At 42.3% G+C, this 19532-nt stretch overlaps 1 protein-coding gene across 1 annotated transcript in view; it reads left to right on the top strand.

Moving 5' to 3' along the window:
* LOC126981378 (alpha-(1,3)-fucosyltransferase C-like) overlaps positions 1–19209 on the top strand; it is a 108869-nt gene extending 89660 nt beyond the window's left edge. The window contains exon 7 of the mRNA XM_050832404.1: positions 16958–19209. Coding sequence (XP_050688361.1) covers positions 16958–17213 — 256 coding nt within the window. The 3' untranslated portion in view covers positions 17214–19209. The remainder of the gene's footprint in view (positions 1–16957) is intronic.
* Positions 19210–19532: the final 323 nt, after the last annotated feature.

The raw sequence follows: 19532 nt of genomic DNA, 5'->3' as shown, positions 1-19532 counted from the left end.
AATGTCAAAAGAAAACGGGACAGAGTGGAGAAAATTGTGACAAAAAACTGTAATTTTATTTTTTCGAAGACAAAACAAAAAATCAGAGATTTTCTAGCTGGGAAATATAGATAGGTAAACAAAGTTTCTATGATATTTTTTTTCAACGAGATTAACTGAAAAATAAGGTCTGTGAAACAAAAAAAAAAAAAAGAAAAATACGCTTTGTTTGAGTCTCTCCTAAACTTCACCAGAATTTAATGAAATTCACAGAATTTCTTACATTTACACCAACAAACAACATACGAAGATTTCAAAGCTATTGGACGTACCATATGCGCAGGAGGACCCCCCGTAGCCGCCCCCCTTGAATGACGCCAGTCGTCATGCGGCATGGGCCCTGTGGAGACAAATTAGCCTTGAATGTTGTGCTGGCTGCTGAGTCACTGCCTCGCTGACCGTCTTCCCATGTTCCCACCATTTTGTCTTGCTTTTCGTTTCCATCATAGCTCCCGTCTCCATTATTTTATTATTGGATTTATTTATTGGATAATTCTTCATGTCCGATTCTTTTTTTTAGGATGCTAATATATATTGTTATTGTTAGTAGACTATGAGTACATCCATCACTTCATTCAGGAGAGAGAGAGAGAGAGTACAACAGAATAAACATCCTAATTAAAGGAAGAAATAAATGAGGGGAAAAAGTCCACTGTGTGTGTGTGTGTGTGTGTGTGTGTGTGTGTGTGTGACACACACACACAGTGGACTTTTTCCTCTAATTTATTTCTGCCCTTAATTAGGATGTTTCGTCTCTCTCTCTCTCTCTCTCTCTCTCTCTCTCTCTCTCTCTCTCTCTGAATGAAGTGATTATTTATTTTTTCGAAAAAAAAATAGCATGTATACATAGTTATTGTGGATGTACTTGATCATAGTCTAATAACAATAACAATATATATTAGCAACCTAAAAAGAAAAAACAATTCGGACATGAAGAATTATCCAGTAAATCCAATAAATAAATCCGAGCAATCTGGTACCGGTACCGAGAAATTTGGTACCGGTACCATACCGTTTAGCTGGTACCGTTAGTACCGGTACTGGTACCGGTACCTGCCCACCCCCACTGTTGGGACAGACATACACCACCACCCCGGACGCGGTCTCCCATAGAGGCCCCATCTCCTATACCAGTGTTGTCCAAACTGGGGTCCGCGTACCCCTCGGGGTACGCAGCATAGATCAAAGGGGTACGTGAAAAGACGATGAACACACACACACACACACACACACACACACAGCAGAAAGTTCCCATGTTCTATGAAGGAAAAAAGAGAGGGAGGGACGGTTGGTTACCTAGGAAGGACGCGTTTTGTACGTGTACGTAAATATAATGTAATGTAATGCAAATATGATATATATAATTGACTTTAGTCAGCCATAGGGGGTTCGTAACAGTGGGAGAATGTAATAAAGGGTACAATAGGCGAAAAAGTTTGGACAGCACTGTCCTATACTATAGTCTCCTTGATGTACTGTGTACGCTACTGGCCAGTGAAGTATAATATTTTGTGTATATTGGCGACTCCTTACTGCAACTCTGTCCTGCAACATGGCAGTGACCTGTTTCCCAGTGTAGTGACATCTAACCTGCAAATATTTTTCTGTAACTCCATTTGTTAATAAGTATAAGTGATGTACATGGGGCTCTGTGTCATACATATGTTTACATCGATTAGATAATATGTCTTAACTGATGTAAGTCTGTAATACTGCACTTTCCACATTATGGAAGTGCACTCCCTCGTGTGAAATGTGGAGCTTTTCTACTGTCTATAAAAGCTTTTCACCTGTGGGACTATTATTGCATTCTCCCACATATGTGCAATCATATGTAGCGCAGCTGACATGCATCTTTCTTAATATTTTTTTCTTTACACACTTTGACACGTTCATCGCGTAGGCTTATTCTTTGCTGAATGAATGAAGGAAGGAATTAATAAAGCAGCCAGGGTTGGGCCAAGTCTTGTGTATGGTCAGATCAGGGCTGGGCAAGGGAGCGGCGGCTGTCACTTGCTTTCTGCCAGTCCCAGTATGGCGCCGACCGACGAGAATGACCTCGCTTTTTCCGCTCCTCGGCATCTCCTCCCATCCTACCTCCATCTTGCTCATTCTGGCGCATAATTGGCTGTCGGAGGGTGGCGTGGTGTTTCTTCTCATGCTGGGCAGGGCTTGCAGATCTGTGGACTGTATGTTTCGGTTTAGCTCCATTTCTTTGATATAAGAGCTTCTAATATTAGAAGGCGTCTAGCGGCGGTGTTTGTTGCTATGTTGTCTGTGTTTTCTTCAAGGATGTTCCTTGTCAGGGTAGTTTGTGCTAAGTACTCAGCGTGACTCTGCTACAAACGGAACCCGACTCTGCGCAACAAAGACATTCGCCGGGCGGCCTGCAGGAGGATGGTGGTAATCAAGTGGGGAGAGGACATGAGGCTCAAGCTGTATGGAACAGGAGTAGGGAACATGGTTTGGTGGTCCCTTATAATAGTCCGTGGGCTGAGTAGGCTCACCTTGCACACCCCCTAAAATTGATGAAATTGCATATAAGTTGTAGTATTTGATCTATATATATTTTTTTTCATGTTACCATTGAAAATATAGGGATTCATTAGCCCTCCTGGGGTGTTGAAGTTGGGTGTGACTCCAGTTCCGCAGCCGCCGGTTTTGGGGTAGGGGGAAACCTATTTTGACATAACTTTGGACTGATTGGTCACAGGATAGCGAATGACCTGAACCAGCTGGTTGTCACAATTTTCACATTTTATTTATTTTTGTCTAAGATTCAACATAATGGCAAGTATTACGGTGATCAAATATAAATTTGGCCTTTAAGGTATCCACTGGTGTATTTGTGATCCTCAGCTTTTGTACCCTTTTGGAGTATTTTTCAAAACAAAATATTTTTTTATAATGTGACAACCATCCCCATCATGGGGATGGTTGTCACAGTATATGGGGTTGGTTGTCACAAAGTCACAAAACATAGAAAAAAATGTTTTTATAATGGCATTAAAAGCCACTGTGATGCCAGGTAAAAAAATATTTAGAGCAGGAAAGTCTTTTTCTTTAGAGATATTGTTATTTTACCCACTTTTCCTTATTTTTATTGCCTTTTCAAACTTGCAGAACCTTTGATAGTTGAAGATAGGTTGTGAAAGCAGAACAATGGTGGTTGGATTGCTTTGTCAAAGTGTAAATGGACTTGAAAGAAATGTGAGCTCTAATTACTGTAGGAATTTTATTGTTCCCTGATTTACAGTAGTATGACATATAAAAATTAAACCAGATTGTTTCATGTAAAATTGATAACTAAAGAAATTGCATTGTTCACTTTAACCATCTTTATAAACACTGAACCATTGCCTTTGATTGATTTAACTATGAAAACAGAAACAAGGAATTTATGTATTCCGAAAAGAAACTTCTAATAACAGAAAAACATTAAATTATTGTGGTTCATTCTGATTCCGAATCACAATTTTGGGAAATATAGTAGGATCCTCCTGGAGTGCAGTCATCATGTGCCCACAGTTTGCAGCTGGGGCACTGCACCCACTTTTCCCCAGGCCTGCTGTTGGAATAAGGCTCCATACAAACAAGACAGAACCATTATTCATCTTCTGAGGATTCAGGTGTGCTTGCTTGAGACTTTCCCTTGCCTCTACTGTTTCTCCTTGTTCCTTTCTTTGATTTCTTCTGAAATAGTTTCTTGCCTGTGTTGTTCCTTGCTTTAGAGGCCATCTTCATGTCTTTCAAAGACTCTTTGACAGGAGTATCAGTCAGGACAGCTGTTTGACGCTTACGACTGTTTCCTGTACTTGCTTTCTTTCTTAGTCCTGCTTTGCAGAATGGTCTGATGTTCTCAGGAGTTGTCAAACCTAGACTTTGAGTTTCTGAAGTTGTTTCAGTATTGTCGTCATTTGATGTGCTTGTTCCTGGCTCTTTTGTTGTAGACCTATTAGGGATTATATTACTAGATCCTGGCTCGGCCTCTTTATCTGTCACAGGCTGGTGTTCAACATCCCTGTCAGACTGTTGGTCTTTATCAGTCACAGGCTGAGTCTCTCTATCAGTTTTATATTGACCATCAACCTCATTGTTGTCTGCAATACTAGGATCTGCAACAGTGGCATTATTGATCATCGGACGATCAGTCGTATAACCTGGAGCAAAGTCTGCATCACTGACTATGTCTCGATTGAAAGGACTAATACCAGTTGATCTAAATCCATCTGTGATATTGTTTGGTGTTGCAGCAAGAGAATATGCTGTCTTGATGATTCCAGGGATATCATAAATAGTCATTGTCTGGCCTGGGTGATTAACCATCCAGGCATCACGAGAATTGTTGACAAATTTTTTGAATGGCCCATACACTGATTTGTCAAGAGGTTGTAGACGGTGAGAGGTGTTAGGTGGAAAGGACAACATTATTAATCCATTATATTTTGCATAATCCAGACCATCAATGGAAAGGTGTGTCATGATTATCTAATAGCAGAAGGCTTGGATGCTCCTTTGAGCATCTGATATTTTCAACAAAATGCTTCAAAAATATGCAGAAGCTTTCTTCTTTCATCCATCCCGAAGGATTGGCTGCACCTTTACTGCCTGGAGGTGCATCTTTCAGGAAATAATCTTTGAAGTAGACCCTTGGAAAAAAAAAAAAAAGTGGGACACTATTTCCTGTTACTTGGCAATGGTGACAAGTGTTCCTCTCTCTCCTGAAGTTAGAAATCCCACTTCCTTGTAACCCCGGCGTGCCACTACCCTCTCAGGCTTCTGAACTGTAGTGACACCAGTTTCATCCATGTTCCATATATCTTTGGCTTGCAGATTATAACGACTAAGTACATCAAAAAGTTTGTCAAAAAATAAACTCACATTGGTCTTATTGAAACTGCTAGCACGTGCCAAACTTGTTGCCTCTGGGGTTCTGATCGACAGTGTGGGGTGACGCTTTAGAAAACCAGTAAACCAGTCTCCTCCAGCTTGCTGTGTTTCAGACCACTTCAATGGCACTGATAAAGCATTTGCTTTACCCAGCTGAAAAGCCAACTTACGAATTTCTTTTGGCGACAAACCTTGGTATATAGCAGATGCCTTCAAGATATAATCCACCAAGAGATTTTATATTTCTGCAGTGAATATTAACCTATTTCTTATGTAGCCAACAGAGGTTTGAGGTATAGGGTTGTTTCCGGTAATTTCTTCATGACTAATTTTTTTCACAGTATCGAGACAGTGTTCTGTAGTATATATCAAAATATCTTGCTGTAGATCTGATTGATTTGTGCTGCAACTTCACTTGGCGGACAGCCTGAAGCATTACATCAGTGAACACTTGCCCTTTGTCACTCTTCCTCTTAAAGTTACGAACCATCACTGCCACAAATAGCCTACCTGAAATGACAAAAATAAGAGTAATAAAGTTTGGAAAAGTGTTTTAGTTATTTTTACTTATTTCATCACAAAATAAAGTATACCATCGTGTTTAGCATGTTCTAAATACCCAGTGAAACATGTTCGATTAAATTTACTTCTTTTCTTTTTACAAAAAAAAAAAAATAAATAAATAAAAAATAGCTACTCGTTCATTGGGCTAAGTCAAGATCAAAGAGATCAGGGATCCCTACCTAACGTATGCTAGAATGCCTCCTTCTTCTTAGTAGGGGGCAAACACCATAGTATGACACATCCTACTAAGTTGTGAGTTACACCCTCTAAGGAACAACTGATGGCTACCTGGATGGGCAGATAGAAGCTCATTCAGGTAGCCAAGCTATTACCCAGTTCAGCTAGGTCTAGTGCTAGCATTTTGTACATTAGCCTAACCCATAGGCCTACATCCTTACCTAACACATTCTTGTTGAAAATGAAAAGAAAATTTAATCTTGGTATTTAGAATAGGCTACGCTGAACATGTTTTTTTATATGATAAAATGCCAGGAGATAACTAAAACGAACCCATACACTTTTCCAAACTTACCAAAATGGGCGAAATCTAAGATTACTTCTCATATCATGAATAGTATGATGCTATTCTGTTATTGGGGTTGATTGTCACATGTGACAATCAACCCCACATGCTCTGTGACAACCAGCCCCAACAGAGTTTTGTACAGTTATTGATGTAAACAGATCAAACATGCTGTTCAGCAAGAATCAATTATATGCTCTTTTGAAGCAACAATGTATATCTATTCAACACAGTAGTTACAGCTTCTTTGTCTATAGGCAGTTACTTATAGTGACAAATATAGTGGCATGTCAAAAATTAACTTACCAGGGCAAAAAGTAGAAAAACTTGCGAAAATTCACAGAAAGCACTCCCACGGACTACTGATGGAGCTCAGGACATGTGGCAGGCTGTATATAAATGGCAACAGTGGTTGCACTGCTACTGCCCTCTATTGACCCAAAATACAACACTTGTGACAACCAACCCGTGTGACAACCAGCCCCGTTCTCCCTATTTTGAAATGGTTACTATGCAAATTGTGCCTATAAGTCGGTCAACAGTGGTCAAAAAGTCACAAATTCTAGGGAAAACCTTAAATCTGACATCCTGGTGTGTAAGTAGCCACTGTAGCATTGAACTTGGTGATTAATCAGCTTGGAGCCTACAATATGTTGCAAAGATATCCCTTTCCATTGTTAACCGACTAATATTCAGTTACTTTTTAAACTAAGGACTCTGTGACAAACGGAAAAAAGGTCATATTTAAAAAAAATGCAAGGAAAATCGGCGATTCTATTTAGTGGTAAGGGTATAAAATAGTTTAAGCAACGTGTGCCACAACAAACCAACTTTTACCATGAAATAAATGCTTTATTGGAAAGTTTTAACGAAAAATATATGATTCACCTCAATATTGTCATTATATAAAAATTAGTTCCATACAAAGGTCAAAAAAGGTGAATCACCTTGTATTAGGAACGGCACCTAATTAATCTTATTCCAAAATATCTGCAATGGGTGAATTTTACATCAGACACATTGAAAATATATGAAAGACACCAGAAAACCCCCAAATTATAATGGATGACGTAGGCTCCCTCTGTCACACGCTAATATCTACTCAAGTTGTAAGTGCAAAATGCTAATGGCTACCCAGTTAGTGTATTACTTTCAAACTTCACCTATATTTCAGATACAAAGTTATTAATCAATGTCACTGAGGTCTTTGTCACTGTCATAATAATTGTCACTGTCGTTATCTTCTGGCATATCATCATCCTCGTCTCCGACCTTCTCAAGTATGTCAGCCAAACTTGCGGGTAGTGGAGTTCCCTTGAGCCACCGGGGTTCCAGTCTTCCATTGTTCATCATCCATCCATGATCCGCAGTTGGATGGGGGATTTCAGGCTTTGGACAGTGTGCTCTCTTCCAGATCCTAACTTGATAATTAACTCTCCTGATGTGTTCCTGCAAGAAAACTTTCTGGGGAGGAAGTGCTGAAGGATCAATATTTTTCTTGAAATCCAACAACTTTCCTGGGGCACCAGATCTTGAAATAAGCATTTCGTACCTAAGGCGGTCAATCTTTGTATTCCTACAGTACACTGAGCGTGTGAATTCCTCAAGAGCGAGGAAGAGGGCATCAGTAATCTCCCAAGACTCCCCAAGGCATTTGAATTAAGACTTCTTGGTTCTTTTTTTTTTCTGAAGTATCTTCAGTGGTTTTACTTTTGCCTATATATTTGAAGGAGCTGGTCGTGTCACATCTTGTGTATGATGTAGGCCGAGCAGGGCTGCACAACAGTTGGGCGTAAATTCTTTTGATAGATGGGTGACGTCAATCAAGCGTCTCTTATTCCCGGTCCCTGTATCAAAAAGTAGATGTATCTTTAGTTTTGATGCATAATACAGGAGAATAAAGAAGATATCTGTGTCTGAACTTCTGACACGGACAAAATGGTATCCCTGTTCTTGGGCATAGGAGGAGTACATAATCACTAGCGTGTCCGTTTTTTCCTGACTTGAGTCGAGAGATGTAATTTCCGATACAGTCACTTTTTCGCCATTTGCTTTCAGTTCGTACGCCTTCCCCTTGCAAACTGTGATGATTTTCTTGTTTTGTATTTTCGGGATGTTTTTGTCACCGCACCAAACCCTGAGGAGTAACTCTATCAGCTGTTCCTTATTTTCGATGTTGCTTAAAAATTCTTTCCAGTTTTCTGGTCGTCTGGTATTCTCTCCTTGAACTAACCGCATTTCACCACAGCCACGTGTTGATCTCTCCATGGACTTGATGGACTCTTGCATGTGACTGTCCGTGCTGAATATCACGCTTGATTTTCCAGTTGTGGTAATTGACAATATATTCTGACAGATTTGCTTAAATGTTCTCGGCATTTCTTTCGGCGAGTGGAAGATGGCGTTTCCGTCTTCGATATTCATTGTGTCCTGATCAGGAGGAACAGAGGCATCCTCTGTATCTTTTACTAGACTGTGAAACCCCTTGCTTTTATCTACCTTCAGAAGGTGTCCATCCGGTGTCCCAGTAGCTGATGGCACTGGCATAAGTGGATACCGCATGAGCTCTTGCAAGTCCAGTTTTTCTGGTTGTGTCTGTGACTTGACCAATAACTTGAATGCAACATTCCCCTGTTGTTTATACTCACTAATTTTGTTGTACGTTTTTTTTTTTTTTTACAAGGGAGCAAAGAAATCTTCACTCTTCTTCAATCTCTCATTTATGAACTCAACTTTGGCTTCTTTTCCTCTGTCCTCAGCAGTTTCAATGTCCTCAGAAATCTCAGGCGGTACAGAGGCACCAGACAAGATGCAGACCAGAACATCTTCTTTGACTTCAGATGGGTTGAAGAAGCTCTCCACAGCACTGATGACTTTCTTGGTTGCATTCTCACTTTTTCGAACCTGGGATGCACGGGTATCACGATGCCTGCTGTCTCTTCTTGTTTCGCGTCCCATATTTGCCATCCGAAGCATCACCTTCAGATACTGAGATCTTTCATGAGCGGTCTTTGCCCAACGCCTGTAGGCTTCACAGTTGCCTAGCAGACCAGATACCCCAGCACCTCTTCCTCCTGCTCCAGCATGGGACTTTGAATGTTTCATGAAAGTTTCCTCGATGGTCTTATCGACGGGGCACTGATTCCCTGGAGTGTATGACCAAGCAACACAAATGGCCCCAAGATGCAGCAGTTCTGTGGCTTCTGGATGCGTCTCCTCAGTGTTTGCCAAATACACAGAGAAGAAGGTCAAGTATCAGGCATAATTTTGGCCGTCACAGCTATAAAACAAATCTGCCATCAAGCTCAGACACGCTCTGTACAGGAAGAAGTCGTTTGTCTTCACTGATTTGAAGAGGGAAAGCATGAGCCAGATGTGATCTATGTAAGACATCCAAAATGCCACTGTTTTTCCAAGGGTGCCTTTCCTGACCTAGGTTCATCACTTGTGTAATTGATTCATCTGGCAGATTCTGTAGTAAAAATCCGCCTCCACCTTTCAGCTCTTGAAACTTTCTGAGCAGCATTCTTTCCAAACCCTCAGCCATCATCTTATGACAGTACATAGCCCTCCTGTAATTCTTCCCAGAGAGTACTCCTTGGAGGGAGCCACTTGACTTCAGTCCTGATTTAGGTAAGATTTCTGAAAATCCTGAGCCATCCATCTTCTTGCCAATCCCTTTCAAGTAGGCACATACTGCATGAAATGAACCTATCATAACTATGTGGTCTTTGTATGTGTCTGGGGATTTCCATAGCATAATGTATAATAGTATAATGAAAATAATAATAGTCTATGATCACAGAAGCTATCCAGTGCACCAACAGGGCTGCAACCACACACCTTACAACCTTCAGGACCAAAGAACATAGGTACCGGGAGCACAGTGGTCACAGCTGCGACCCACCACATTGGTCTTACAGTCATCTGCTTAATGTATACCCATTATACTACGTTGGGCTCCTCCGATCACAACCTTATTTCTGTATCCTGTCCTATCCCTCCTGTACACCCTCTGGACGCACCGAAGAGGCGATGCTTCTGGCATTTTGCTTCAGCTCGGTGGGACGACCTGAGGATGTACTTTTCCGATTTCCCGTGGAATGATTATTGCATATATATATATATATATATATATATATATATATATATATATATATATATATATATATATATATATATATATATATATATATATATATATATATGCACTCTGAGTACTCGAGGAGACAGCTGCAAATCACCGACCTGCTTCCAACTAACTAAGGGCAATTGAAGTAGCGCAGCGCAGTGCGCGCGTTTCAAGGTCACCTCTTCTGAATGCTGCCAAAAGAACGGTGGTGGACTGGAATACTTGTGAAAATTAGCTTCCATTCCAGCTGTTTGGACAGCACGGATAAGTAAAATGTTGAAAATTTATCTTTTTCTGGTTCTTCTTATTTTATTTCGATCAATCACTGCACTGACATCATCTTTTCGTATCAACCCAACATCCTCTAACGCAGAAGAAACAATAAATGAATCAGCTCTGTCTGAGACACCCATTGGATCACAAACTTCAGCAAGTACAGAGATTTTTTCTTTTCATAATTTTTTTTTTCCCAGTGTTAGCTCATAAGATGAGGATGATCACTTTCGCTAGACGCTGACGAAGAAAGTTGTTCTTGAAAAGTTTCTTATTTGCTAGTCGACGGCTTTTGATGGTTTGTTTTTCGTTCTTGCTTAAATGCTGTCAATCTTTTTGCAAGTTCATAGTACCCTTTTCCGATTACGTTGCTGGTCGAGTAAGAACTGTTGCTCCTGCAGTGCTACCCGTCGTTCAAAAGGGCAGCTGCATTTTCTCAAGTCAGGGCACTTACAGGCCGATATGTCGAATAAGGTGGTGAGGTGATACCTTGAGAGGCTCGAGTTTTTTTTTTCTGTAACGATGCATTCTTCTTTTTCGCGTTCATTGATTTGATGATGTTAGCCATTTTATCACGATAACATTTAAGCATTTGATTTATCTGTGCTGTCGAAACTGCTGGAATGAAAGCTAATTTCCACAAGTATTCCAGTCTCTCCGTGACCACAGCGGCGATGTCTCTGAATGTAGGTTCCTTTTTTGATGATCTCAACTCAGTTCTCACATGATGGTAGTATTGCATCACATCTTCACATGTGGGAAAAGATCGCAATTGCAAATCTTTTCCTGCTCCAAATATTGGACATGTAACCGATGTTCTAGTTGTAGCGGTAGCCATCCTGTAAAGATTAAGGAATAATGTACCATGTTACACAACAAAAGAAAAAGAAGTTACGAGAAAAACAAACGAAGTTATGAGCAGAGGGATTGAGCCAATGAGCACGCACACACACACACACACACACATACATATATATATATATATATATATATATATATATATATATATATATATATATATATATATATATATTTTTTTTACGTCGTTGCCTGTTGCGCCGGTAGGCATCTTCCTGGTGGGGCCTGATGGTCGGCCCAAGGCTTCTTCCAAGTGGGGCCTGATGGTCGGCCCAGCCCGTTCTGGCGCAGGCGAGAGTTTATAGTGGCGCCATCTTGCATTGGCTCATGCTGCCCCCCGGAACTCGTTCTTGATTCGCTTGGACGGCTTCCTCTAGAGTCCGGGTTGATGGGTGGTCTTCAGGACAGCATGTGGGTAGTTTTAAGCCACTCGGCGGTGACTGAAAAATCCGAGTGGTAGCGTGGGGATTCGAACTCGCGTCGTCCATCACGCGGTGAATGTGAGCCCAGTATGCTACCACCTACGCCACCGCCTACCCATATATATATATATATATATATATATATATATATATATATATATATATATATATATATATATATATATATATATATATATATTGACTAATGATTTTATGTTCTTGAATGTATATATATATATATATATATATATATATATATATATATATATATATATATATATATATATATATATATATATATATATATATATATATATATATATATATATATATATATATATATATATATATATATATATATATATATATATATATATATATATATATATATATATATATATATATATATATATATATATATATATATATATATATATATATATATATATATATATATACACACACACACACACACACACACACACACACACACACACACACATGCACTCTGAGTACTCGAGGAGACAGCTGGAAATTACCCACCTGCTTCCATCGTAGTCAAAGGGTAACTGACGGAGCGCAGTGCAGTACTTGCGTTTCAAGGTCTCCTCTTCTGAATGCTGCCAAAATAATGCTGGTGGTTGGAGCTGTATAAGGTGAAGCTCGACGTTCACGCATATATGTTCATGCGTATGCAATTATATAAATGCTGTGGGAAATATATAAATGCATTATTTAAGGCAAAGAGTCGATCTGGAAAATACATATATTACCTGTTTTTTTTTCTTTTTACATTTGACGTTGTTGCCGGGGGCAAAAGACATTAACGTAGTGTTGAGACCCGCTGATGGGCTCTAAAGGGAGACAACACACTGCTTGCACTAGCGAGAATTGACTTAAGATTCTGGTACTTTAGGAGTACTTAAAGGAGTTCGTAAGTTGGGGTGATGAAACGGTGTAGCCTTTCTTACATTTATTTTAGTCTACCTTAATATTACTTTAACATTACAAAAGATAAAAAAATATTGTTAAAACCAGCGACTGGCGTACGAGACTCAGTGAGTCTTCAGGCTTTCTTTCACTGCTGGTTACTGACGTTAATACTGGTATAACACTGAGAGCTTCTCAAAAATCACACAATAAATCGTCACAGAAATATAATCACTTAGTTTCTAATAATCCTAAACAGAACTACTAATATAATAGAACACAATATATACGCTTTCCTCTACGGTACCGCTTCACTCCATACTCACAGTAAAACAGATGAATGCTCTGCCCATGTTGTCTAAGGGTGGACAACTGAGTGTGGTAGTGTACAGGGAGCTAGCAGAGTGCTGGCTGATCTGAGGTCTATCCTGCAGGATGGTCTATATATATGAGGGGGCTGGACATAACATACATACATACATAACGGGGGTAACATGGGAGTCTTCCGTTCCTAACCGGCATGGTCTATAAGGCTAGGTTACGCGCCTGAATTTACAAGTTAATGAGCTAGGGTGAGCACCGATTGATTTTATGTATAAGGGACGTAGGGGTGAGTATCCTAGGGGCATGCTTAGGGTATGTAGCTTACAATTAAGGGATTCTAATCCTTATAGTGAGGAGGGTAGCTTCCACGCGAGAAGTGAATCACCGAGCGGCTCGGCTTACGTGAACCTTTTAGTGACTTGTCGGTCGCGTGTTGACAGCTGGTAGATAAGAGGCTGGTCTGGGGACGCTCTGGCGCCTCGTTTGTTAACCCTCCGGAGGCCTGGCTGTGTTCAGTTGTTCTTGAGTGTTCTTGAATGTTCTTGTTGGGGGGAGATATTTAGCGTTCTATACCGCTGTCGCCCTCGGTGGAAGTTGAGGTGGATGATGGTGATACTGCGGAAATCGTATTGAGTGATGTCGCGTCCCGCGGGGCACCACAGTAGGACAACGTGCTTATAAAAACGATCATATGAGTTCTTTTTCATCAACTTCGTAGCTATTAGAAATAATGTTGATGCATTTTGAAATATTTCTAAAATTTAAAGAAAAAGACGTTTTTACTACTTAAGTATGTATTTCATCGCTCTGCCGGGGCAGAAGATGATTACCAATTAATGTAAGATTTTACATATGCGATTTTCTCATGAATGCGCAAGTTTTTTTGTCACTATTATAATAGAAAAAATCGAAAAAAGTGTAAAATCGATCCACCCTACAGTGGGCACCTAGAAAGCGACCGGCCACGATGACATTAGCCCGCACCTGCTGAAGCAGTGTGCCCACGACATGGCTTCCCTCTCACAACAGTATTCTTTGCCTGCCTACGGGAAAACATCTGACCATCGTCGTGGTAAGAGGCTCAATCTCCCATCTCCCTGCTCTCTGTGATGGGGAATGTGTTTGAGAAGGTCTTGGCCGACGTTGTCTGTCACCACAACTACCTCCTCTTGGACCAACATTTTGGGTTCAGACATGGCCGGTCCATCTCTGATCTGCTGATGCTCCTCACCAAGAGCTGGCAGGACGCCCTTGCAGACGGCCTGGACACTGTCATCGTACCCCTGGACATAGCGGGTGCCTTTGGCATGGTGTGGCACGGAGGCCTCCTAGAGAAGCCCAGCGCTATGGGCATATAAGGCGACCTCCTTCAACCTCTGGGAGACTGCCTGCAAGGAAGGACCCTCCAAGTCGTCGCCAACGGTCGGGGATCCGAGTCCCTGCCAGTGGAAGCGGCAATGCCACAGGCTTCAGTGTTGGGGCCAGTCCTGTGGGACGTATACGTAGCTGATCTTCTTCGACAACTGCCAACAGTGTCAGCTTACGCTTATGTTTGGCCTCTCTCCTGCACCTACTCCGAAGACAGCAGTGAGCGAACTGCTGACGAGATCAGTCATCAGCTGAGGATGCTACAGGAGTGAGGTACCCGCTGACAGGTAATCTTCGCCCCGGAGAAGACCCAGGTAATGGTGGTGTCTCGATCACCCACTGCCAGGCCAATAGTGGATGGGCGGTTACGCTTTCGTGGCATCCCCTCTCCCTCTCCAGTGGATTGAGAGCTACGGTTTGATAGCCACATCAAACACATTGTCCAAAAAGCCTCCCACAGGGTCTCCTGCCTGCGAAGGGAGGCCAACTTTCTCGACAGGAAAGGGCGTTTTCTGCTCTACTAGCCCAGGTCCGGATTTACGCATTTACGGATTTACGGAATACGCTACCCTCTCGTGGATGTCGGGTGCTGCCTCGCACTGTTGGAGACTCGACAGCATCCAGCGACAGGCAGTAAGACTGGTGGATGCTGCAGACCCCCCAGCCAAGTCAGAAAAAAAAACAGCACCGTCGAGTCCCTGTAACACCACAGGGACGTCGTGGCGCTTGTGGTGTTTCATAAGGCATAGGTGCAGGGTATGACACATCTGGCGAACCTACGACATCTCCGAGAGTCACCACATGGGAAACGAGAACGGTGCTATCCAGTGGTGACGCACCAATGAACCTTTTGCGGGTACAGTCTCCCGGATATGGAATCTGTTTCACGGCATTTTATTTAAAGTATTTAAGAATAATCGGCATCCCTTACACACTGATTTGCCTGATCCTTTTACTCCAGCCCGGTCCACGAGTTTTGCTCTTAGTCAAAACGATCTTCCTTTTTAATCCTATGATTTTGTGTACGACAAAATTCGTTGACAAGTTTACGGAATCAGTTACCCAATGAGAATGTCCTTTCTGCAGACATTTCTACATTTGAGTCTCGTGTGTATGTCTTTTTGAAACAATAATTTTATTTTTCCTCCTTTTGGTTTTGACTGGCCATTTTCTTAACTATTCGTTGTCTTTGCTTTTCTCCAGTACCTTTTGGCATATTGTGTGGTTCAACTTGTTGTATCTGCACCCTGAAGGGAGGCTTTAGTAGCTTATCATTATGATAATAATAATAATAACTGTCCCTCACGTCCGGAGGAATGACACTCCGAGGATGGAACTGGTCTCCCACCACTGAAGAGGCCCACTCCCAACTCTACTAACACTTGTAGTGAAATAGTAACTCATAATAGTGCAGTGTGTGTGTGTGTGTGTGTGTGTGTGTGTGTGTGTGTGTAATTCACCTCTTGGTCTGCTGCGGGTCTCTCTCGAGACAGCCAGCCGTTCCGCTACGGAAGGAGCTTAGAGCTCAGTGACCGATAATTGGGTACGACTCAGACCACTCACACACAACACACCGCGACAACGAGGTCCCAACTCGCCTTACGTCGCATACATACTCACTGCTAAGTGAACAGGGGCTACACGTGAAAGAAGAAAAACCCAACTTATTTTCACCCGGTCGCGTGTGTGTGTGTGTGTGTGTGTGTCAGGAGACGAAACCTCTGATGTTGCCTCCTGTCGTTCATGAAGTATATACGGGTCTGCGTACATACGCCATTCACCATACCATACACCGACGTGAACCTGAAATCCTAAGAGCAATAAGAAATATAGCTATTTCTCCCACCAGCAGGAATCCTGTTAGGACAGTTGTTCATGTACCAATGCCATATGTTTTTATTCCATGTAAAAGGAATAACTTTTCCCCTCTATGATGCTGATTAAGTGTCGCCAATGACTTCCTCGGTTAAGAAGGTTACGGGAGAATTTGGTAAGAAAAAACTTTCTTATAAATGAATATCAAAATTTATTTTTGGTGAATGAAATAAAACAATTATATACAATAAACCATCCATATGCGCAAACAATGATGAGGGGGAAAATGGTGATGGGAAAATCCACAATCCAACAAGTGAAGAGATATAATATACCCTTTATAAATAAGTAAATTCATATTCATTATGACAACACAATATAATAGATAACTCTTTCATCTAAATAAAGGTCTCAGTTTGCTCTGCATTAGATGAATTTAACTATTTTAATCCACCATGTGAAGAGAGAGAGAGAGAGAGAGAGAGAGAGAGAGAGAGAGAGAGAGAGAGAGAGAGAGAGAGAGAGACTGTGTAGTAGCGCTGTGATTGGCGAGCTTCATGACGTCAATCATGATGTCACGCGTGGGGAGGAACCTCGGGCCTGGGAGAGCGTGGTAGACTTTTGAATAGGCAAATGGTAAATACGCATCCGGGCAGCATGTCGTAATCTTCCGCCACTCAGTTTTGACTTGAAAAATCAGCGTGTTTTGATGGGACTCGAAGCTATGTCCACGGGCTCACCACGGCCGCACTCTGACCACTCGACCACCGTCTCCTCTTAACCTGATCAGCTTCTGTTATATATTTTCTCCCTTTACAGATGGAAGAGGTTCCACCAGCAGTTTGACAATTGGGCACTGGTGTCCCAGCAGTACTGTGCCCTTTGTGAGATGCTTCACAGCGACGCCCCGGCTAAGATCTATAACTTACACAAATGGTATATGGAGGATGGTCAGTGCAAGACCCGAGACAGCCCTGACATCTCTACTTTCATAAACAATGGACACAGAAATACATCATTTTATACCAATTGGTGCATTATAGGTTATGTTATCCTGAAGCACTTACTCAAATAATTTCAGCGAATATGTATGCAAACCACTTGCCAAAGCAAAAGAGTAAAGGAAAAAACTGAGCTCTTCATACTTGTGCATAATATTTTTTTTTTAAACGGGGAGATTGTTTCATTCACCGAAAATGTTTTACCCCGTCTACATTTTTACGGCCACCTTTGTTTAAACATGGGCACTGTAACTGGTTGGATAACGCCATTGGTATCCACGACCTCAAACACCTACTTGGAATAAATTGTAGACCATGGTAGTATGTGGCAATCCACCATGGATCAGCATGACCCAGATCCGTCTACATCTATCACTAACTGAGGCGAGACGTACATTCGCCTACATTCCTGTGTCTGTGTGTGCGTCAATATTTAGGCATGTGCGTTCACGTTTTTTTTTTTCGGTTTTTTTTTTTTTTTGTGTATATATGAGTTCTTTATAAATTGCTCCCTCCTTAAAGGGGAGGAGCACGGGCCTCTGCCAATATGGCGGCCAGTAGCAGGGTGCCGACAGACCGATCCTATCAGCTGACATCAGCCGAGCCGACCAAGTCGGTCTGTCGACAGGAAATGGTGTGTCTCTGATATGTGAGTTCCTGCATGTGTTTATGTTCGTATCTGCGTTCCTGTGCCTGTGTGTGGTGTAAAAGGCGCTGCGGTGAAGACAACAGCCACGTTAAAGCCCTACTGTTATTTTGCTGTTTGGACTGCTACATAGTACCGTAATCAGTATATACTTGGTGTCATACAGCACACAAGAGTTACAAAGACCTAGAAAGACATCCTAATATATCTAGAGGTGGTGGACTTAGTCTAAAAAGTCAGATAAAAGGAAGTGACTATCCTAACACCCCTCCTGATTCGCCAGCCGTTTTATGCGCATGTGCAGTAAGCCCTAGCAACGCGTCCTTAGCAACGCGGCTTTAAAGCCTCTATCTGACCCAAACAATACATTCCAAACAGTAATAATGGCTGCATATAATGATGCTGCTACAGTCAAGACTCTAACAACCAGTGATATTGAGAAAATGAAGAATGGTCAGCATAAACAAGCTCTGGCTACGCTTATATCAATCAGTTAGTGAGGACATACACCGTGGGGCGCATCGCCTCGCCCATCCTACGGCGCCAAGCCCGGGGGTCCCTTCGGGCGAGTCTCCATATAGGCCCCCTTCCCAACCCGAGTACCTCCCGGCAGGATCTATCGACTTGCTCAATCCATGAACTCCGTGGGCGTCCCCTTGACCTCCTCCACTCAGGATTGTCTCTTACAGAGACAACCCGATGAGCAGGATCAGCTTCAGGGTAACGTGCTACGTGCCCGTATAACCGGAGTTGGCGTTGACGGACTATGCAGGTAATATATGCAGTGGAATAGCGGATCATAATAGTGCAGTGTGTGTGTGTGTGTGTGTGTGTGTGTGTGTGTGTGTGTGTGTGTGTGTGTGTGTGTGTCGTTCCAACGATATCCCATGATTCTGCGTAGACATTTATTAGCTAAGGCATCAATCCGCCTCTCCAAGTCCCCATTTAGTGCTGATGTCTCACAACCATAGAGTAAGACAGGGAGCACAGGGGTCTCGACAACGCTATATACTCGAGTCCATAACACCGTGGGCCAGACCGATCCGCCGTAAGATTTCCGGGTGAGACTCACCGTTGTTATGAACTACGCTACCAAGATACGTGAAACTTTCTGAGATCTCACCGTCCTCGCCACACGAATGAACAGACTGTACTGTTTCATCTAGCAAGCCTCCAAACACCTCTACCTTGGTTTTGGCCCAGGAGACATGAAATCCCAAGGGCTTCGCCTTATCGTGCAGTGCCTCGAGAGCCATCACCAAAACCTCCAACGACTCCTCCAGGATTACTGCATCATCGGCAAAAACAAGGTTAATGACCATGGTATTGCCAATGAATGCTCCGCAATGACTCTGGTCCACACCTCTGCCAAGTACCCAGTCCATACAAGTGTTTCAAACCAATGGGGCAAGGATACACCCCTGCCTCACTCGCACATTTACAGGAAAGATGGACAAGCCCCCCCCCCCCCCCCTCACACTTCACAGCACTCTCTGTCCCAGAATACAGGCTTGTCAGCAAAACAAATACTTCTCGCAGGAATCCCACGGAGTCGCAGAAGATCCGAGAGTACCTCACGATGCACCGAGTCAAACGCCTTTTTGAGATCGACATAGGCTGTAAGCATCCCCTGTCGAAACTCACGTCGGCGCTCCACCAGTACGCGAAGCGCTAGGATACGGTCTGTTGTTGACTTACCAGGCGTGAATCCGGACTGTTCAGGTCTCTGCAGCTTCAGTAGCTGGCT

The sequence above is a fragment of the Eriocheir sinensis genome, chromosome 47 (assembly GCF_024679095.1).
Source record: "Eriocheir sinensis breed Jianghai 21 chromosome 47, ASM2467909v1, whole genome shotgun sequence".
NCBI classification, from domain to species: domain Eukaryota; kingdom Metazoa; phylum Arthropoda; class Malacostraca; order Decapoda; family Varunidae; genus Eriocheir; species Eriocheir sinensis.
The sequence above is the reverse complement of the archived record's forward strand: the minus strand, read 5'-3'. Positions and strand labels throughout refer to the sequence as shown.